General features: G+C 42.6%; 1 protein-coding gene across 1 annotated transcript in view; it reads left to right on the top strand.

Moving 5' to 3' along the window:
- Positions 1-20,077, top strand: part of KPNA4 (karyopherin subunit alpha 4) — a 1,407,074-nt gene that overhangs the window by 136,673 nt on the left and 1,250,324 nt on the right. The window contains exon 2 of the mRNA XM_044069621.1: positions 1,350-1,394. Coding sequence (XP_043925556.1) covers positions 1,350-1,394 — 45 coding nt within the window. The remainder of the gene's footprint in view (positions 1-1,349; positions 1,395-20,077) is intronic.

Genomic DNA, 20,077 nt, shown 5'->3' with positions numbered 1-20,077 from the left:
TGCCTTCTGTGTGGAGTTTGAATGTTCTCCCTGTGTTCGCGTGGGTTTCCTCCGGGTACTCCGGTTTCCTCCCACGTTCCAAAGACATGCGTCTGGAGCATTTCTCCCCGGGCCTCCGCTGAAAACAGGCTCTATGGAACCTAGTCGGACATTCCTGGTCAACAAATGTTAAATAAATAAATAAAATAAAAAATAAAAATAAAAATTCAGTATCCGCTTCCTCCCTCTCTCATGTTTTTCGGTGCGTTTATGCCAGGGTGTGAATACATTTTTGTTCCTAGCATTGTCCTTTCAGGGCTCAGCCTATCCCTGTCTGTTGACATAAAAACCCTAAAGGGCTTGGTGCCCAAACTTGTCCATTTTAGTTAGCTCTGCTTGCACTGACTGACAATGTGTGGAAGGTGCCTTGAAGGTTTGGAAAAACTGGCTGGCTGTTGTATCCTTGGGCAGGCTGTAACCCTTATAGATAAGGCTACTGCAACATTGATATTCGGACGTCTTCTGTAAAGGTAAGTTTACTTGCATAACTGTACTTTCTATTATATTAGATTGCAGTGCAGGCCTAATGCAGTGGAATTATGCTATATTTAGAGTTGTAAAGCATCATTGTAAAATTAATGTTAAATTTTAAATACCAGTCTCAAACTTGGATTATGAATTGGTAAGAGCTTTGGTGTCTTTCCAAGTTGTAATCCATTATCACATTTAACAGGGTGTTGTGTGTTTTAAGCATTTCTTTGAAGTGCTGCTGTGGTTCTGAATAGTGGATTATGATAGCCAGAGCTTTTCATCTTTAATTTGCGGGCATTAGGATAATCTTGAGTTGAGTTTTGATTGCCAGTTAATAACCCTTTTGATAGGAATAAAGGAACGATATTTTGGTGTTTTTAACATATATTTTGGGTCTGCAGTTTGCTACATTGAGCACACAGATATGTACTTTAAAGTGCTGATCAAAATGTAGAGGGGTTGGTTGTCTTGAGTTGGTGTTAGGAACTCTAGTTAGCTTGAAAAAGTGGATATTTTTGCAAGTCTAAAATGTTTTTGACATACTAAACACTGATAAAAGCAAGACTGTGTGTGTAATTTCTTTATTGTATTTCTGCAGAATGCAGAATCTCCTTTTCCATTGTGCATTTTGTTTTGTACTTCAGTAATGATTGATTTAAAAAAGCCAAAGGTTACATGCACGAGGCATTGTTTCCATTATTTTCCTTGAATGAGATGTATCTGGAAGTGCCTATGGAAGGTTTGGAAATTGTTGCATTTTTGTTGTAGCTTGTATTTTTCATGGAGCTGGGAAAAACAGATTTTATGATTTTAATTTTGCTGACTGTTTTATTTTTCAGACAATGAGAAGACAACGAAATGAAGTGGTGGTGGAGTTACGAAAGGTAATGACAAAACATTTAAAAACAACTGATGTCATTTTTAATAACTTAAGTTGTATTTTTTTTCTCAGCTCTTGTATGTTATTTGAAAGTAAAATTCTCAGTCTTTGTGCTTGATACTTCTTTACAAGTTAACATACTTTCTTTTTGATTCTTAAACTTATAACCAGGATGCTTTTTAAAGCTGCAGCAGCTTGTAATGTTTAAAGATCAAGCATTGCATTTAGACACTAGAAAAAGTCTGTTCACTAAACTTGACTGACTTTAAAGGGAGGGAGAAGAGTTGGAAGATGTAGGCTTGCAAGCATTAAGTATCCGAATAAGTGTTTTAGTCATTTATCATACATTATCATTAGCTCACCAGGAGTTCCAAACTTCATGGTGTTTGCAGCTTTAGACAATGTGTCACATGAATCAGTGTTGCAGTAGCTTAGGTTATTTGGGTATTGGCCTCTTGCTTTTCCCAGCTTTCCATAGTTTTTGGTGCCTTCCATGTGCTCCAGTTGCCAGGAGGACTTGAGGTGCTCCATATAAAATGCAGTTGGAGTGCCAAATTACTTCAGTGTGTGTTGTCACAGAAGTGAGTTCTTTTTTTGGGAAAGCCTTCTATTTTAATTTTCTGACTAATGTTAATTTATTGTCAAAATTATTGCTTTAAACAGAGTGACTTGGGATGTTTTGGCACTGGGGCAACAGTTTTGTTGCTTAAGTAAGTATTTTGTGAAGAAAATGTTTGCTTTTTGACAAAAATGTACACGTTTTGTGTGTCAGGACAGGATATTGTGCTTGAGGGATTTTAGTGGTTTACTAACCTCAGAACTACTTTATCTTGTGTCTTCTGTCCAACTCAGTCTGTGGGTTATCGGATCCTGTAGCTGTGTGGATTTTCATCTGCTGGGGACTCCCCCTGCTGGAACCTACCTGTTTGGCTTCCTGTCCATCACTTAAGTGCAGCAGTTTCTGTGCCCAGATCCTACAAAAAGGGTGGTCACCAAGGGAATACTGTTCTACATGCTTGACCCCTTGGTCTACTGTATGCCTGTCCCTTGATGATTTGGCTCAAGTTTCTTTAGAAAACTGCTTTGTGGAGAGCAACAGTCATCACATTGCTCCATTCTGGCCCTGTCTCCACAAAATTTGGTGTCCCTTCCTTTGAACTCGCCTTCTACACCTGCCCTGGGTTTTGGATCTGTTCAAGGTCTGATTTCTAATCCTCTGGGCCTGCCTGTCCTGAACCTTCATTCCCTGAAACTAACCTCATAGTTCCTCCAGTTCAAAGGATTACAGGAATTCCATAATCTGAGTTAATCACGACCTTCTTTTCTCCCTGAAGCCCTCTACCAAAAAGTTTTACTCTAATAAATGAAAGAGGTTTAAAGCCCATCATTTTTGTTTCTCTGTCATTCTCCACACCTGACTCCTCTGGGTTACACTGTTATCCAGACCCCTCTCTCTCTCTGCTTACCAATGTAGTGATAATCTGTCTCTCTGGATGTTCGCCATATTGATCACTGCTTCAGTAGCCCGCTCTGTGTTGTATCCTACATAGGATATTAACAGCTGGACAGCTTCCAAAGCTTCAAGACACCTTAACGCACCTAAACCATTGATTAACTTGAGCTGAGCTGACTAAAGACTGGTTTGAGCACCAAGCCCTTCAGAGATTTCCTGCTTTTGAGGATCGATTAGTTGAGATGTGCTGTTTCTTTGTTGGGTAGTTAAGTTCCTTTTGGGGGGGAAAACTTTCCACACAAAAGTATATATTGTATTTTCCTGCTTAGGAAAACTGTTTTTATGCTAGGAGTTTGTGCAGGCTGTCACAAGACTTGACTGTACTTCTTAAATTGGGGGGGGGGGGGGGGGGGCACTTTTTGTGTTCTCAGTTTTAAAATTTTGAGAACCATTTTTTCTGTGGTGAAAGTGTTTTACATTTTTGCAACGGCAAAGTGGTTTTAAAGTGCTTTTCACTTTGTGTGAGACAAGTGACTTTTATAGGTTCATAGGTGTTTACTAGGCTAACAACCACAAGGGCCTTTTTAAGCCTAGCCATGCATCCCAAGTCTCTCAAGTGCTGATACCCTTGTTAAGTGTAAGCATGGGCCTGGGAGATAAATCATTTATAGGATGTTCTTTGTGTTTCACTGTTGCAGTCATCACATTTGGGTTATCTGCCTGCAGGTGGTCCTCAGTCGGCTTGAATACCAGAGTCTTGGGATTTCTGCATCGGATGCCGTCTCTTCTTCCATGACGTCAGATCGTCATTGGTATAAAACATGCAGCCAATGCCATTAAATCAGCTTTTCTTGCCGTGCAGTGTCCGAAGCAGATCACAAGTGTGGTCAGCTGCTTCCTGAATTTTTCGTTTTTCGAGTTTCAGACCTGAAGTCTTCTAAAAGACAAGTACCCCATTGGGGATCCTTTTTTCTTGCTCTAACCGATGTCAGAAAAAATTAATAATTGTCTTGCCTGTGGAAAGTTAATACCTCACAGAAACTTTCATTCTTACTGCGTCACCTATTTAGGCCCAGACCACGATGTTCATCGCCGTCGTTTTTGTGCCTCGTTCAACGCCCAAACTATTTGTTGGCTATTTATGTCGCTAAATTCTTTAGCTCTCATTCTCCATATTCCAAAATGACTTTGATAAGCCATCCGACTACCGATCTTCCAAAAAAACGCAAGGATAACAACAGGGACAGACCACATAAGACGGTGCTTTCGCAGCCCCCGATACCCGCTTCTACAAATTCGCAGGCGTCTACTGAGACCCATTCAGAGTCTGGTATGCCACTAGATGCTATTTCGACTATGGAACCTGCGGATGTCTCTACCTTGGATGAGTCCAGAGCCGCTCTGTAGGCACTGGCTTTTAAGGGTGTATTCAGGCCTTTCGATGTTCATATTGAACAGACGACTTCATTTCAAACTTAAAAAAAAAAAAAAAAAAAACGAATTTCTCAGGCCCAGGGCTCACACTTCACCTAGGAAACGGACACGGCCAAAGCGCATTCTCAGGCTCTCATGCCACAGAAACAAATGCTTAGAATGGCTGAGGACCTTATTTCTTTAAGTAGTGGAAGCCAGCCTTCCCCCCTCTAAAAGACCTAGAACTGATTTTCCTTCTGATTCTTCAGTTCGAGTCCGATGACTCTGACCCTTCTGATTACCAGGACATACCTTTATCTACCTATGAGGATTCTGATGCAGAGGATTCCATTCCCTCTGCATCTCCACCAGAGGATTTTTCTTTTGGTGAAACCCTGCATACCCTTAGAGAGCACTTCCGCTGGGAGTGCCAGGAATACCCATAGTCCAAAAAGAGACTCAGGGAATTTTTAAACTTGCCTCAGCACAGGCCTCTAGCTATCCCTCCTGTTCTGGAAATTGTAGATGTCTTAATGGAGTGCAGCCTTACCCCTGATACTTTATCACCAGCTCCTTACATACCTTGAGAGCTTTTCTTCTGGGAATGCCAGGACTACCCACAGTCTAAAAAGAGACTCAGAGAATTTTTAGACTTGCTTCAGCACAGGCCTCTAGCTATACCACGTGTCCTGGATATTGTAGATGTCTTCATGGAATCCAGTCTTACCCCTGATACTTTACCACCAGCTCCTAGAAAGCCTGACAGGTACTGCAGAGTAGCTGACTCTCACAAATTTCTTTTTAAAAATCCCACTGTGGATCCAGAGACCTAAAGGCATCAAGGCTAAAACAGCAAAACACCCTACCCCTTTGCTTTGGACAGGGATTCTAGGGCTTTAGACCGATGGAGTAAGCTCTTCTACTCTTGCCATCAGGGCTTTAAATTGCCAGCTTCATATGTTAAAGTATCAGCAACCTATTATGGAGCTAATTACTCAGAAAATTATGTTGATTCCTGATTGTGCAGAACAATGAAGATTTACAAGAGTTAATGCATTCTGCTAACCAAGTTGGAAAACCTACTTTGCAATGTGGTTTTGATGACTTAGAAGCATCTTGCAGGGCTGCTGTCACTGGGTTTGTTCTTAGAAGGCATGCTTGGCTTAAGGAACAAGTCTTGCCAGACAATGTTAAAGCAAAATTACTAGATGCTCCCTTAAACCAATAACATCTGTTTGGCACTAAAGCAGAAGAAGTCCTCAAAAATATGGAGGAAAAAGCTAAATCTATGCAAACTGTTAAGGATTTCCTACAGGTGCAGCCACCTGGATTCAGTAGGCATTGACCTTTTAAAAACTGGTCTTTTTCAGTCCCTCCTAGACCTTCTCAGTCCAGACCCAGGGGCAGCAGACCACTAAGACTACAGTCTCAGGGTATGCACAGATCTAAACAATGGAGTGCTCCCACCTCAAAAACAGGAAGTAGTAAGCCACCATCCTATGGTAAAATTTCACAATGACTTATCCTTAATTCTTCCAAGCCTTACAAAGTACTTGCACCCTTAGGAGGAAAACTAGCCCTGCATGCAGAATACTGGGAGTACATTACCCAAGACAGATGGATTTTGAACATTTGTATCCCAAGGATACAGGTTCTACTTCCACTCACTTCCAACCCCAAGTGGATGGCCAGACCTCCCCCCAAACCAGTGGGCAGAGGCCCAAAAGCAAGTACTTTTCTCTTCTCTGTATCAACGCTATTCAACGTGTCCCAGCAGAGCATAGGGGACATACTCCAGACTGTTTCTTGTAACCCAGAAAGAAAACGCTTGGCGCCATATCCTGGGTCTATTATCAACACATTCCTGGTGATTCCTAGATTCAAAATGCTTACACTCAAACAACTGCTTCCTATGCTAGCTAAGGACTCCTGGCTAGCCACCCTAGACTTAAAAAAAGCTTATCTGTGCATCCCCATAAGGGAATATTGCAGGAATGATCTACGTTTCAGAGCAGGCTCTATGCACTGTCAGTTCTCTGCACTTCCCTTTGGCTTATATACTGCGCCCATGATATTCACAAAATGCACCCATTGCATTTTGCAGGCAGAAAAAAATTCAAATTTACCCATACTTGGATGGTTTCCTGATTCAGGCCTACAGTCAAGAATTGCTACTCCAGCACCTGACATTTGTAAAGAGACTTCTAACTTCACTGGGGTACGTCATCATCAACAAAAAGAAATCACATCTGGTATCCAGCCAAAAGATTGTATTCCTGGGAGCAAGCTTGAACACAACTTCCCAGATGGCATTCCTCACTCCAGAAAAACAAATTTGACAAGCTACTTCAATCTACTGGCCACACAAACCCAGCTGTTTGCAAGAAAAATACTGCAAGCCCTAGGGTTCATGGCCTCGTGCATTCTACTAATTCCGTACGCAAGACTGCGTATGAGGAAACTTCAGTGGTACTTAAATAGTCTCTGGTGTCAACATTCTCAGGACCTGGAAACCATGATTCCTATCATTCCTTGCCTAAAGGTAGAGTTCCTTTGGTGGGCAGAGGCCTGCTACCACAACAAAGGACTCCCTTTCACTCAAACCCCTGCTGCCCAAACCCTAACAGACGCATCAGACTATGCATGGGGGGCTCACATGGCAGGACAATGTATTTAAGGCAAATGGAGCCCAAAGCAAATGCACCTGCATATCAATCAAAAAGAAATGTTAGCTGTACAGAATGCTCTGACGGCCTTCAAATGTCTTATTCTTCCAGGGCAACTATTGATAAAGACATAACACCACAGTTAAGTGGTACATAAACAAGCAGGGGGAACCCATTTCTACCCACTCTGCAGGTTAGCCATGGCTCTGTGGAACACAGCCTTGAGCAGTCAAGTACATCTGCAAGCTCAGTTCCTGCCAGGCAAACTAAATTCACTGGCAGATGACAAGCAGAAATCTAATGGACCTACACGAGTGGAACCTGGAACCCAGATCTTTCAAGCTTCGGATCCGCAGGTGGGGGTCACCGGAGGTGGACCTCTTTGCTTCCACTCAGAACTTTCAATTGAGCAAATATTGCACCCAACACAGCCAAACATGGAAAGTGGATGCTCTGCCCTTTACATGGGAAAACCTCTCAATCTATGCCTTCCCCCTCTGCCCCTCCTCTCGAAGTTTCTACTAAAGACCGAACAGGACAAGCCAAGGACAATCCTAATTGCACCAGACTGGCCACACCAGCACTGGTACCCACTTTGGCGCACTCTTGACAGTACTGCCACTGCCTCAGACCCCCTCCCTGTTGTCCCAGCACGAGTGCCAGATTTTGCATCCTCCGCTACAAACCATGAACCCAGCAGCCTGGCTCATCCCCTGAATTCATCACCAGCAACCCTCAGTAAACAGGTGCTGGATGTCATCCTTGAGACAAGGAGGCCTAGTACTAGAAAATCCTATTCAGAAAAGTGGAAAAGATACTGTTGTTGGAGCCAGTCTCAAGGAATAGACCCAGCTGTGCCCAGCTTACCTCATATACTAGATTATTTAACAGAAATGCGCCACCAAGGCCTATCCTTCTCTTCAATTAAGATTCATACCTCTGCCATCTCAGCTCATTATAATACTGAGCCACCCCTCTTCTGTCATCCTCTGGTCAAACAGTTCCTGAGAGGAGCCAAACATTTAAGACCCCTCCAGGAGAGCTCCCACTCCAGCCTGGGCCTCAACTTTGTATTGGAAACACTCACTCTTCCACCCTTTGAACCTGCTGCTTCAGCAGAGTTAAAATTCCTCTCCTGGAAAACAGCTTTACTTCTACCCATCACTTTAGCAAGAAGAGTGTCGGAATTGGGGGCCCTTATGGCTGTGGAACCCTTCATTATCTTCCATGCGGACAGGGTTTCCCTCAGGACTAACCCATCATTTATGCCCAAGGTGGTATCCAGTGTGGCTTTAACCCAATCCATTCATTTGCCAACCTTTTTCCATAATCCTCAGAATAAAGGGGAAAGGATCCTACACTCCCTGGATGTTCACAGGCAGCGTAAGTTCTATCAGGACAGGACTAAACCTTTCAGAAAACCTGACCAGCTGCTAGTCCGCTTTGCTACAGGGGCAGAGGGCAAGGCCTTTTCAAAGCAAACCTTTTCTAAATGGATAGTACACTGCATCCGTTTCTGCTACAAACACCATGGGAAACCTACCCCACAGGGGATCAGAACTCATTCCTCTAGGGCTACATCAACCTCTTCAGCATTTCTCAGGGGAGTCCCTTCCAAGGGGCATCCTGGAAGCTGCAACCTGGAGCTCTGTACACACCTTAACCAAGCACTACCACTTGCCTATCTTTTCTAAATCCAGAGCTGGATTTGACATAGCAGTCTTACAAGGCCTACTTGCCAGCCCTAATGCTTCTTGACTGCCTCCACCCATTCTTTGCTTTGGGAATCAACCTAAATGTGATGACTGCTACAGTGAAACACGAAGAACAGAGTACAGTTGTGTACACTTACCATAAATGTAGATGTTTGAGTGTATTGACTGTTGCAGTCCTGGTTACCCTCCCTCCAGCCCCCTGACTTCTCTCTATCCTACAACCATTGGTATTTACTTTCTACTGAGGGTGTTCCACACCATGCAATTGCTTCCTATTGTGGGGACTCCTGACATCTGGGGCAAGAAAAACTGATGTAATGGCACTGGCTGCATGTTTTATACCCCTGACTATCTGACATATAGAAGTGACAGCATCCGACGCAGAAATCCCAAGACTCTGGTATTCAGGCCGACTGAAGGCTACCTGCAGGCAGGTAACACAAATGTGATGACTGCAACAGTGAATACACTCTTAACATCTACATTTATGGTAAGTGTACACAACTGTACTTTACCTGTGTCCTGCTGGCTGAAATGTTCTGTTTTAGGTTCTGCTGTGACATCTCTAATACTGAAGTTTGCTTCCACTTTGGGCCTTGCCTGTGCTTTTTTTGTAATGGCCTTGCCTGTGCTTTTTTTGTAATGGTCTGCCCTGCATGTCGGTCTGAAGTAGTGTTTTGAAAGACTGTATATGTGTTAGCGTGGATATTTCATTTTTTGACCAGCGATGTATAGTGGGTAGAGTTCTTTTGAACAAGAGTAGCACTGCTTGATGCTGTGATGCAGCAGTCTGATTACCTAAACGCATGTGTAGTAGGGCAGGCAGTGAATGCTTAATTGAAGTTGTACAGGTGGAGATTTTGTAGAATACTTCTCATTTAGAATTTTCGACATAGTTTTTACTTAAGGAAACGCATGCTGGTAACTTTGTAAAGTGAGCCTTGTCAGTAGGGTGAAGCCTTTTAAATTAAGGTGCAGTATCGATTGCATAATATTGTAATTTTAGTAACTGAAATGCTGAAGTACTACTGGTGTTTAAATCAGCATTTGCTGGTACAACTAAGACAGAAAAGTCATGGATTTATTTGTATTAATAAAGTAAAAATGAAAAATACAGACTTGTGGAACTGAAAGGTTACGTTGCTTCCAGATTCTTTTTGAGATTGATACATCGCTGTAATTAATTTAGTGAATACCGAGCAACTTCTATTCAGCTGAACATTTTAGTGGTCAGTTTTTTTTTTCATTAATTATAGTTTGCGCTTAATTTTTGGAAATAGTCCTAATAGACTTGGTATTTAAATATTTGTAGCGTTACTGGTCAGTTGTCATAAAGTGGAGATTTGGACTTGTGTTAAGTGTACTGAATTTTATCTGTAGAATGGTTTCAAGCCTAGTTTCATTGATCAGTAACAGCTGAACTAGAGCAAACTAAATCTGATTTTTCCCACTGCACGTTCTCTTCTGAAGGTACATTCCTGTTTTAAGTGACAACTGCCTCATTCTGAATATAATGTAATCTAACATCAATATCATGAATGTATATTTTGTAAATAGTTTACTTTCTGCCTTTTATTCTCCCCCTTCTGGGAATGATTCTCTTTTACTGCCGTCATACAATTTTAGATGCTATTTTACCAATGTACAACTTGTCTCTAATTTGAAATGTAATGTACGTTTTGCAACTTTTCTGTTGTACTTTGCTTATGTTTACTATGTAATGTAGAGCTTTTCTCCCCTGGCCTCCACTGAAAATGGGCTCCCGGAGCCCAGTGGACCTCCCCAGTCATCAAACTGGAAATAAAAGTAGACACATCGGTGCCAAACCAGGGATGAATTTCTGGTTCTCATCCAATTGTCCAAGTTGCACTTGAATTGGGTTAGGGAGGAACTCTGCTTTACATTGATCGGGGAGTCTGCTCCATTTATGGGGTGGTCTGTGGGATACATATCTCTCTCTCCAGCAGGTTCTGTTTATATCACAAGCAGAGTTTAAGTCTTTAGAACGGGTAATTCTGGTGCTGTTTGTTTTGTGGCTGTGCAGGAGGTCCATCAGAGTAAGGTCTGACAATGCCTTGTATGCCAGGCATAGAGCTCCCCTCAAAAGCCTGTAGGAGACAGAATGCAGGGATAAGGTTTTGAGGTGGTCTGTATAGGACATTTTACTTGCACCCTGTTTTCTTTTAGTGAAGAACCTCTGTGAATGTTCCAGTTGTTGGATATGTCTGGTTAGGTACATACTAAAGGGGGCATTGTACTCGGTGATGTACATACTAAAGGGGGCATTGTACTCGGTTATAGGTCTGATGAATGCCGAATACAGTGGAACAATGACTTGTTGGACTTGGAATGCCATACCTTTGTTTATAAGTTGCACAGCATAGAATAATTCCCTAACCATTGTAGATACGTAATGGTCAAATGCTAAAATCCTATCTGTGTGTCCTCAAGTCCCTGATTATTGGGTCAACTTTAAGGGGGGTGTATTTAATATGATAGTTACCAGGGGTAGATTACTTCCCAAAGGATATGGTTATGCTTTTCTTGGCATTTAGTGTTAGTCCATGGTTCTGACACCAATTGTTTCTGTGTCATCCCCTCCTGGAGAACATTTGTGTCAGTGTGAGATTTAACGACTGCTCCTAATTTTGCAGTCATCTGCAAATTTAGTCAGCCAGAGACCACTGACATTGACCTTGATTTCTGAGAAGTAAATGCCAAAAAGGAGTGGAAGGACTGATCTGTGAGAGTCTCCACTTGTGAATGGCCTCTTAGTCAAGGTGGACTTCCCAGTTCTAAGTTCCTGGGTCCGGTCTGTGAGCCAGGTAGCTATCCACCAGGTGACATACGGGTTTGTACCTAACCTCTCAATTTTGTCAACAATGCCCGAGTGGTGTATTGTGTGAAATGCCTTGACCAGGTCAAGGTAGGGAGTGTGAATGATTTTGCCCACATCCATTGCTTTGACCTTCTCAAATAAGTCCACCAGGTTGAGTAGGCATGATCTGCCCTTGACTAAACCAAATTGGGTTGGGTCCAGGCTTTAAATATTAACTAGCTTTTGCTGCTTGTTTTTCGTGGGAAAGGTGAACATGTTCAGCTTGATCATAGAACAAACTACGAGTCCCACAGTCGGTCAGTTCTTTTCAGCCACAAACAGCCACAACAGCAGGCTATTGTAGCAATTTGCCCCAACCACAGATGGCTGACTCTGCTGTGGCTGTAGCTTGTTCCTCTGACCACTCATTTTTTAACCCGGAATTCTGTGGTGTAGCACCTACAGCCACTATGGACTTGGTGTTAGCCATGTCTTGTGGAGATTCCCTCATTTGGGCGAGGGAGAGACACTTTTTGGTCCTGGGAGAGGGAAAAGGGAAGACCTCCTGGTTTGCTCAGAATGATTTGCTTATCCCTGAGGAAGCTGCTGCTACCATTAATCACTCTATTGGCCCTATATTTCTTGTCGAAAAAGAAACGGGAAAAATTAAACTTGAAGCTCATTTTTGTCAAATTTCCTTAGGAGTAGATGTTCTTAGTGTTTCACTGTTGCAGTCATTGCATTTGGGTAATCTGCTGGCAGGTTGCCCTCAGTTGGCCTGAATAACAAAGTCTTGGTTCTTGCGTCGGTTGCTGTCTCTTCCATGACGTCAGGTTGTTAGGGGTATAAAACATGCAGCCGACGTCATTTTAATCCGTCTTTCTTGCCACGCGATGCCAGAAGCAGAAGCATTTCGCAAGTGCCGGTCGGCAGACTCCTGAAATTTTCGTATTCGAGTTTCAGAACCGAAGTCTTCAAACTAAAGCCAAGTACCCCGTTGGGGAAACTTTTTCTTGCTCCTTACCAATGTCAGTGAAAGTTAATTGCATTACTTGTGGGAAGCAAATGCCTTATAAGGATTTTCATTTGTACTGTATTCCTTGCCTAGGCCCTGATCACAATGTGCCTTGCTGTCGGTTTTGTGCTAGATTTAACCAACGCACTATTAAGCGTCGGTATATTTTTGCTTCTAAATGTTTTGGTTCAAGATTTAACTACCCTGAAATGTCATTGGTTATCAGTCCAAAAAAGTAAGTTAGCTGCTTTATACTTCACAGACTAATTTATTGTAAGAGCTTTCGTCGAGGCACATGCCCCAACTTCATCAGACAACTCCACAGCCATAAAAACCTCCATTTTATACTCTCATTCAACATAATTAAACAATTAAACAGTTAAATCCTTGATTGAACCATTAGTTAAAACTACTTCATATTTAAAGTGCCCTTGCTTCCTGACTTACAGTTTATTGCAATGCCTTAGAAGCTATGGCAGCAGTATAAAAAACTTTTTACATGCTATTAAAAACCCCTAATAAATATTATAAAATCATAAAATACTATTACAAAAACTTTTTGTATTTATATTCAATCTAAATATCGAAAAATCAGACAAAATGATAGGCACCTCTAAAGGACCCTAACTATCTTTCATTACATAAATACCATATAAATCCATGACTTGCATAAATAATTATCTAAAAAATGTAAGTTAGATATGATAAACATCAGTTTGTGTATAAATATAACCTATACTGATCTAATAAACTTAATAGCGAAAGTATTAGATTAAAACATATGCTTTCAGTTAACATTTTATCTAGAAAGTGCTTTTAACTTCAATATACATTTTACAGAAGCATATTCATTCAGCCCAGGGGTTGTGTGTGCTGATGTCTGAATTTGCCACATAACTTCACATTCCTCTAATCTTAATTCCCATGGTCCCCCTCTTAGATTAAGTTCAGCTTACTGAATTACTGTAAAGGCAAATTTATGTGTTGGATTCTCGGCTATGTGCTTAGCCAGGGCGTTTGTCAGAATTCCCTTTTGAATATTGTATTGGTGCTCATAAATTCTCTGCTTCAGCTTTCTTTCTGTTTTGCCTACATAAAATGATGGGCAAAATTCACATAATGCCACATATAATACTCCCTGGGAATCACAAGTATACTTTCCTCTTTTTACATATTGTCCATCTCTAATGGAATACTGCTTTCCTAATTTTATGTACTTGCACTGCTGGCAGTGTCCACATTTACCCATACCATGTCTAAATGTATGCTTGTGGCTCTGTCTTTCTAAAAGGCTTTTCAAATTTGGGCCTCCTCTATATGTGAAATGTGGTCGTGACTCCAACACTTTATTAATTCTGTTATCTTCCAGGATTATAGTCCAGTTCTTCAGTATGATGCCCTTAATGTAACTAACGTCTAAGGAATATGTAATCAATAGACTAGGTGTTACATTACTAACTGTTCTTGGTCGAGTCCCATATGTCCTGTTTCAACAGGATTTTGTATATCATCACCCCTATGGTTACCTTGGTAGCCATTCTGTACTATGGGTCTAAAATGGCCGGAAGTTCTTTTAAAGTTAACTTCATCTATAATATGTGTAAGGAAAGGTTCTGGGTACCCCCTTTTAAGAAACATGTCTTTCAAATTTGCACATTCCAGCATGTAATCACTATCTGCAGAAACCATGCTATTTGGCCCTTTACAACAGCTTTCTTTTTGAAAATATGGGTGACAGCTTGTAAAGTGCAGAAAGGCATTTGAATAGGTGGGCTTTCTATAAGTGGTTGTTCTATACCTATTATTACTTTTATCCTTGGTTATCCGAATGTCTAAAAACCTGATAGAATCCATTTCCACCTGATATGTGCATTCTAAGAAGTTGGTAAACTCAGTTATTTTTGTAATAAATTAATCTACCATGCTTGTTTGGCCCTTCCACACACAAAACATGTCGTCTTGGTACCTTGTGTACCATGTTGCATTATCCTTGTAGATGTCATTACTAAAAAGGAAATGCCTTTCCCAAAATGCCGTTACCCAGTTGGCAAAACTGCCGCCACAGGGTGAGCCCATGGCCACCCCTGTTTTCTGCAAATAAAGGTCTCCATTAAAGTACATAAAATTATTTGATAACACTAGTTCTAGTAATGTTTCAATCACTTTAAGTACTTTAAATGGGACACAGTGGAATCTCCCTCCCCTTCAGCCACCCCACCAGTCCTAGCTGCCTATCTGGGTGCTTTTTACCTCTGCATCCAAAAACCCAGACTCACAAACACCTGCACCTAAAAGACGTGACAGCTTTTATAAGGTTCCTGATTATCAAAAATTCTTAGTCAGCCCCCCCCCCCTGGCAGGCCCTACGGTTATTGCTGGCTGTTCAGACAAGCAATCCAGACTCATTCTATCTGCATCTCTTTTGCCTACTGATGAAGACTGCAAATCCATATACAGGATTGGTAAAAAAAAAAAGTATACACCTCTTCCACCCTGGCCTTCCGTGCTATAAATTACTAGATACACACGGTCAACTATGCACTGGAACTTGTCTCACAATCAACTAATCTCTTGACTGCCACACCTGACTGCCCTACCAAAGCAGACATAATATCCAACTTGTCTCTGGCTTCTCAGGTAGCCAGACATTCAGTTAGGTGCAGATGTTCATCGTGTTTCACTGTTGCAGTCATGACTGTAGGGTTCTCCCCTGCCGGCAGGCAGTCCTCGGTCGGCCAGAATCCCAAAGTCTGGGTCTGGCGTCGGCTGCTCAGCCATGCTCCCTGACGTCAGAGTGCCAGGAGTACAAAGCTGACAGCCGACGCCATGTTTTCCAGTCTTTCTTGCCGTGCGGTGATAGCAGTTCGCAAGTGCCGGTCAGCTGACTCCTGACAATTTTTTCTAAACGTACTTCAGTCCGAAGACTGACTTCTCCTACTCAAAGCTAAGTACCCCGTTGGGGAAACTTTTTTTCTTGCTCCAGTCCGATGTCAGAAAAAGTTAATAATTGTATTTCATGTGGGAAGCAAATACCTCCATAAGGATTTTCATTCTTACTGTATTCCTTGCTTAGGCCCTGACCACAATGTAGCTAGTTGTCGGTTTTGTGCTAGATTCAATCAACGTACAATTAAACGAAGGTACGATTTTGCATTTCATTACTTCGGTAGGCGTTTTAATTACAAAATGTCGTCTGATACGGTTCCGGCTACCTGAGTTCACAAACGGCGCAAGGATAAAGACAGGCCTCCGAGGTCCAAATCAGACGAAATTGTACAAGCAGAGCCAGCTTCAGGTTCGGCCGTAGTCAGTGAGGCGCTTTTGCAGCCCCTGTCGTCGGCCATTTCGGAACCGATGGCCGAAACGGACTCCCACGAGGAGCCAACTAGGCCTTTGAATATTTCTGTTGCAGGACCTTCGGACAATGCTCCTTCGGATGGGTCCGGAGCCGCTGTGCAGGTACCGGCTTCCGAAGGGGTTTTCAGGCCTACTCAGCTTCTAATAAAGGCAAAGCCAAAGACAAAGGCAAAGACTCCTTCCAAATCAAAGACTGCAGCCCAGGCCTCTTCTGATCCGGCACCCAAGTCTCAGAAACAGTTCTTCAAGATGGCTGAAGACTTCCTTACTATGATTAGGGGTTCACATCCCCCTCCAGATACAAAGCCAAGGCAGGAAGTGTATTATGACTCCTCTGATCAGGCTTCTGTTTCTTCAGTTTCTTCTTCTGACCAGGAATATTCTTTCCCTCCTTATGAGGATTCTGATGCTGAGGAATCCATTCCTTCAGCTTCTCCCCCTGAGGATTTCTCTTTTGGGGAAACTTTGCATGAAATGAGGGAACATTTTCACTGGGAAGGACAGGAGTACTCTGAATCTAAGAAAAGACGTAGGGATTTTCTTCTTCCCCAACATAGACCCCTGGCTATTCCTCCTATTTTGGATATTGTGGATGATGCTTTTTCGGAGGCTAACTTAACTCCTGACTCTCTTCCTCCAGCTCCTGTTAAGCCAGACAGATATTATAGGGTTCCTGATTCCCACCAGTTTTTATACAATAATTCTACTGCTGATCCTGAAACCATTTCTCAGGGTCCTAAGGGGGTTAAGGCTGCTTCTGCTAAAAACCCCATTCCCACTGAGAAGGATTCCAGATCTTTAGAAAGATGGGGCAAAAAAAGTGTACACTTCTGCTACTTTATCTATTAGGGCTTTAAACTGTCAATTTCATATGCTGAAATGCCAGCAATTTCTTCTGTCTGTTTTAAAACAAAAGTTAACTTCCATTTCCGCCTGTGCAGATGATAAGGATTACATGACTTATGCCACTGAACAAGTTGGGAAGCATGGTTTACACTGTGGATTTGATGCCTTGGAGGCTTCTTGTAGGGCTGCTGCGTCTGGCACAGTCATTAGAAGGCATGCGTGGTTAAAGGAACAAAACTTGCCAGATCAAGTAAAAGCTAAATTATTGGATGCTCCTGTTCAGCATAATGTTTTGTTTGGATCTAAAGCTGAAGAGGTGATAAAGAAGATGGAGGACAAGGCAAAATCCATGCAAACGGTTAAAGATTTCTTACAAGTACAGCCACCCAGATTTAGTAGAAATTGGCCTACTAAAAATTGGTCCTTTCCCAATTCTGACAGGCCTCAGAGGGGTAGATACAGACGCTCCCGAGGAAGGCCTCAAACGCAAGCCTCTTATAGACCAAGACTGGACTGCTTCCACCCCTATGGGGAGGAGAGGACAGGTCGCAAGCTCATAGAAAACAGACTCAATGACTCCCTCTGTTGGGCTGCAGGAACTTCTTGCCTGGAAGCCCCTCTCGGAGGAAAACTTTCTCTTTTTCACCTAAATTGGACTCGTATAACCCAAGACAAGTGGGTTCTGGATGTGGTTTCAAGAGGTTACAAATTCCATTTTCATACCCTACCAAGACCAAGCGGATGGCTGGATCTTCCAAAACATCAATGGTTAGAGGCCTTAAACCAGGTGGAAGCTCTCTTGGCTATGAAAGCCATAGAACTGGTTCCACTTTCAGAGATGGGACAAGGTTTTTACTCGAGGCTTTTTCTAGTCCCCAGAAAGCAAATTTCATGGAGACCCATTCTGGATCTGTCAGTCTTGAACACTTTTCTCGAGATACCAAAATTCAAGATGCTTACTCTACAGCAGCTACTTCCAATGCTGACCAAAAATGCATGGATGGTAACTTTGGATTTAAAGGAGGCATATTTACACATTCCCATCAGGCAGGAATGCAGAAAATACCTCCGGTTCAAGGCCGGATCGAGGCACTATCCATTCTCTGCGCTGCCCTTTGGATTGTCTACTGCGCCCAGGGTCTTCACCAAATGCCTGGCTCCAGTAGTAGCTTATTGCAGACTCGAGGGAATTCAAATTTACCCTTATTTGGACGACTGCCTTATTCAGGCAGACAGCAAGGATGTCTTACTCCAGCATCTAGAATTTGTTCAGAATCTTCTCAAGTTCTTGGGATTCACTGTAAACATAAAAAAGTCAAATTTGACACCCTCACAACAGATAACTTTTCTGGGTGCTCTTCTCAACACAACAACTCAGATGGCATTTCTGACGTACGAAAAACAATTACAGCTGGCTTCAACTTTCAAAACCTTGGCAACATTAACAACTCAGATGGCATTTCTGACGTACGAAAAACAATTACAGCTGGCTTCAACTTTCAAAACCTTGGCAACATTAACTCTGCTATCTGCAAGGAAATTCCTGCAGGCTTTGGGTTACATGGCCTTCTGCATCCTTCTCGTACCATATGCAAGACTACGTATGAGGAAAATACAGTGGTACCTAAAAAGTGTATGGTCTCAGCATTGCCACAGTTTAGACATACAGATTACCGTCCTGCCTTGTCTTCAAAAGGAATTCCTTTGATGGTCCAAGGCATGTACTCTAAACAAAGGAAAACCCTTCAGTCTGCCTCCAGTCACTCGGATACTAACCACGGACACCTCAGATTATGCATGGGGAGCCCATTTTCAGGGCAACTGTCTGCAGGGCCTTTGGACAAAGGATCAGAAGCTCCTGCATATCAGTTTAAAGGAAATGTTAGCCATTCAGAAGGCTCTATTGGCTTTCAGGAATCTTCTACATCCAGGACAACTACTGATACGGACAGACAACACCACAGTTATGTGGTACATAAACAAGCAAGGGGGATCTCATTCCTATCCCCTTTGCAGACTAGCCATGAATCTATGGAACACAGCTCTAGCTTGCAAACTGGACCTTCAAGCTCAGTTTCTACCAGGGAAGCAAAACTTCCTGGCAGACGGTCTGAGCAGAAACCTGTCGGACCCACACGAATGGATGCTGGACACCGAAATATTCAAGATGATTACAGCAGTCTGGGGATGTCCTCACATAGACCTCTTTGCATCCCACCTCAATCATCAACTACAGATTTTTTGCACCAGGACATTCCACGAACTAGCTTGGAAAGTGGATGCACCGTCATTCAGTTGGAGAAACCTCTCTGGGTATGCCTTCCCGCCTCTACCTCTTCTTCCACAGGTGTTATTAAAGATCAAACAGGACAAGCCCAAGATGATAATCTTGCTGGCCCCAAATTGGCCTCGACAGTTTTGGTACCCAACACTGAAAAACCTTTGTCTGGAGCCCCCTTGGGTTTTACCACAGACTCCGAACCTTCTGTCCCAACACCAGGGTCAGGTTCTGCACTCCCATGTCAATACTCTCAGCCTGGCGGCATGGTTAATCCAGGGTCTATGATTCATTCTCTCCTACCCAAGCAGGTTATGGATGTCATTTTAGAAGCCAGACGTCCTAGCACTAGAAAATCTTATGCAGGAAAATGGAAAAGATTTTATTCCTGGATGCAGGCTCAGGATTCAGATCCTCTTATTCCTAACATTCCTCTGATTTTACTTTACCTGTCAGACCTCTTTCATAAGGGTCTCTCTTTCTCTTCCATAAAGATACATGCCTCTGCTGTTTCTGCTCATTATAATACAGACCCTCCAATCTTTTCCCACCAGCTCATGAGACAGTTTCTCAGAGGAGCTAAGAACTTAAGGCCCCCTAGATCTCCACCCATTCCTGCTTGGGATCTCAGCTATGTTTTGGAAAAGCTCACCTTACCTCCGTTTGAGCCTGCTGCCACATCTGACATCAAGTTTTTATATTGGAAGACAGCCATCCTGTTAGCTCTGACCTCTGCCAGGAGGGTTTCGGAGTTGCAAGCTCTCATGGCTGTGGAACCTTATATTATTTTTCACCAAGACAGGGTGTCTTTAAGGACTAATCCTACTTTCATGCCTAAGGTGGTTTCCAAAGTGGCTTTAAATCAAACTATTCACTTGCCAATTTTTTTCCCCACTCCTCAAAATAAGGGGGAAAGGATCTTGCATTCCTTGGATGTACACAGATAACTCCGTTTTTACCTGGACAGAACCAAGGACATCAGGAAATCAGAGCAATTGTTTGTTTCTTGTGCTTCAAGTTCCCAAGGTAAAGCCATTTCAAAACAGACCATTTCTAAATGGATTGCTCATGGAATCAGATTTTGCTATTCACACCATGGAAAGCAAATCCCAGGGAGTATAAGGAC

The sequence above is a fragment of the Protopterus annectens genome, chromosome 4.part0 (genome assembly GCF_019279795.1).
Source record: "Protopterus annectens isolate FY-2018-M chromosome 4.part0, PAN1.0, whole genome shotgun sequence".
NCBI classification, from domain to species: Eukaryota; Metazoa; Chordata; order Ceratodontiformes; family Protopteridae; genus Protopterus; species Protopterus annectens.
The sequence above is the reverse complement of the archived record's forward strand: the minus strand, read 5'-3'. Positions and strand labels throughout refer to the sequence as shown.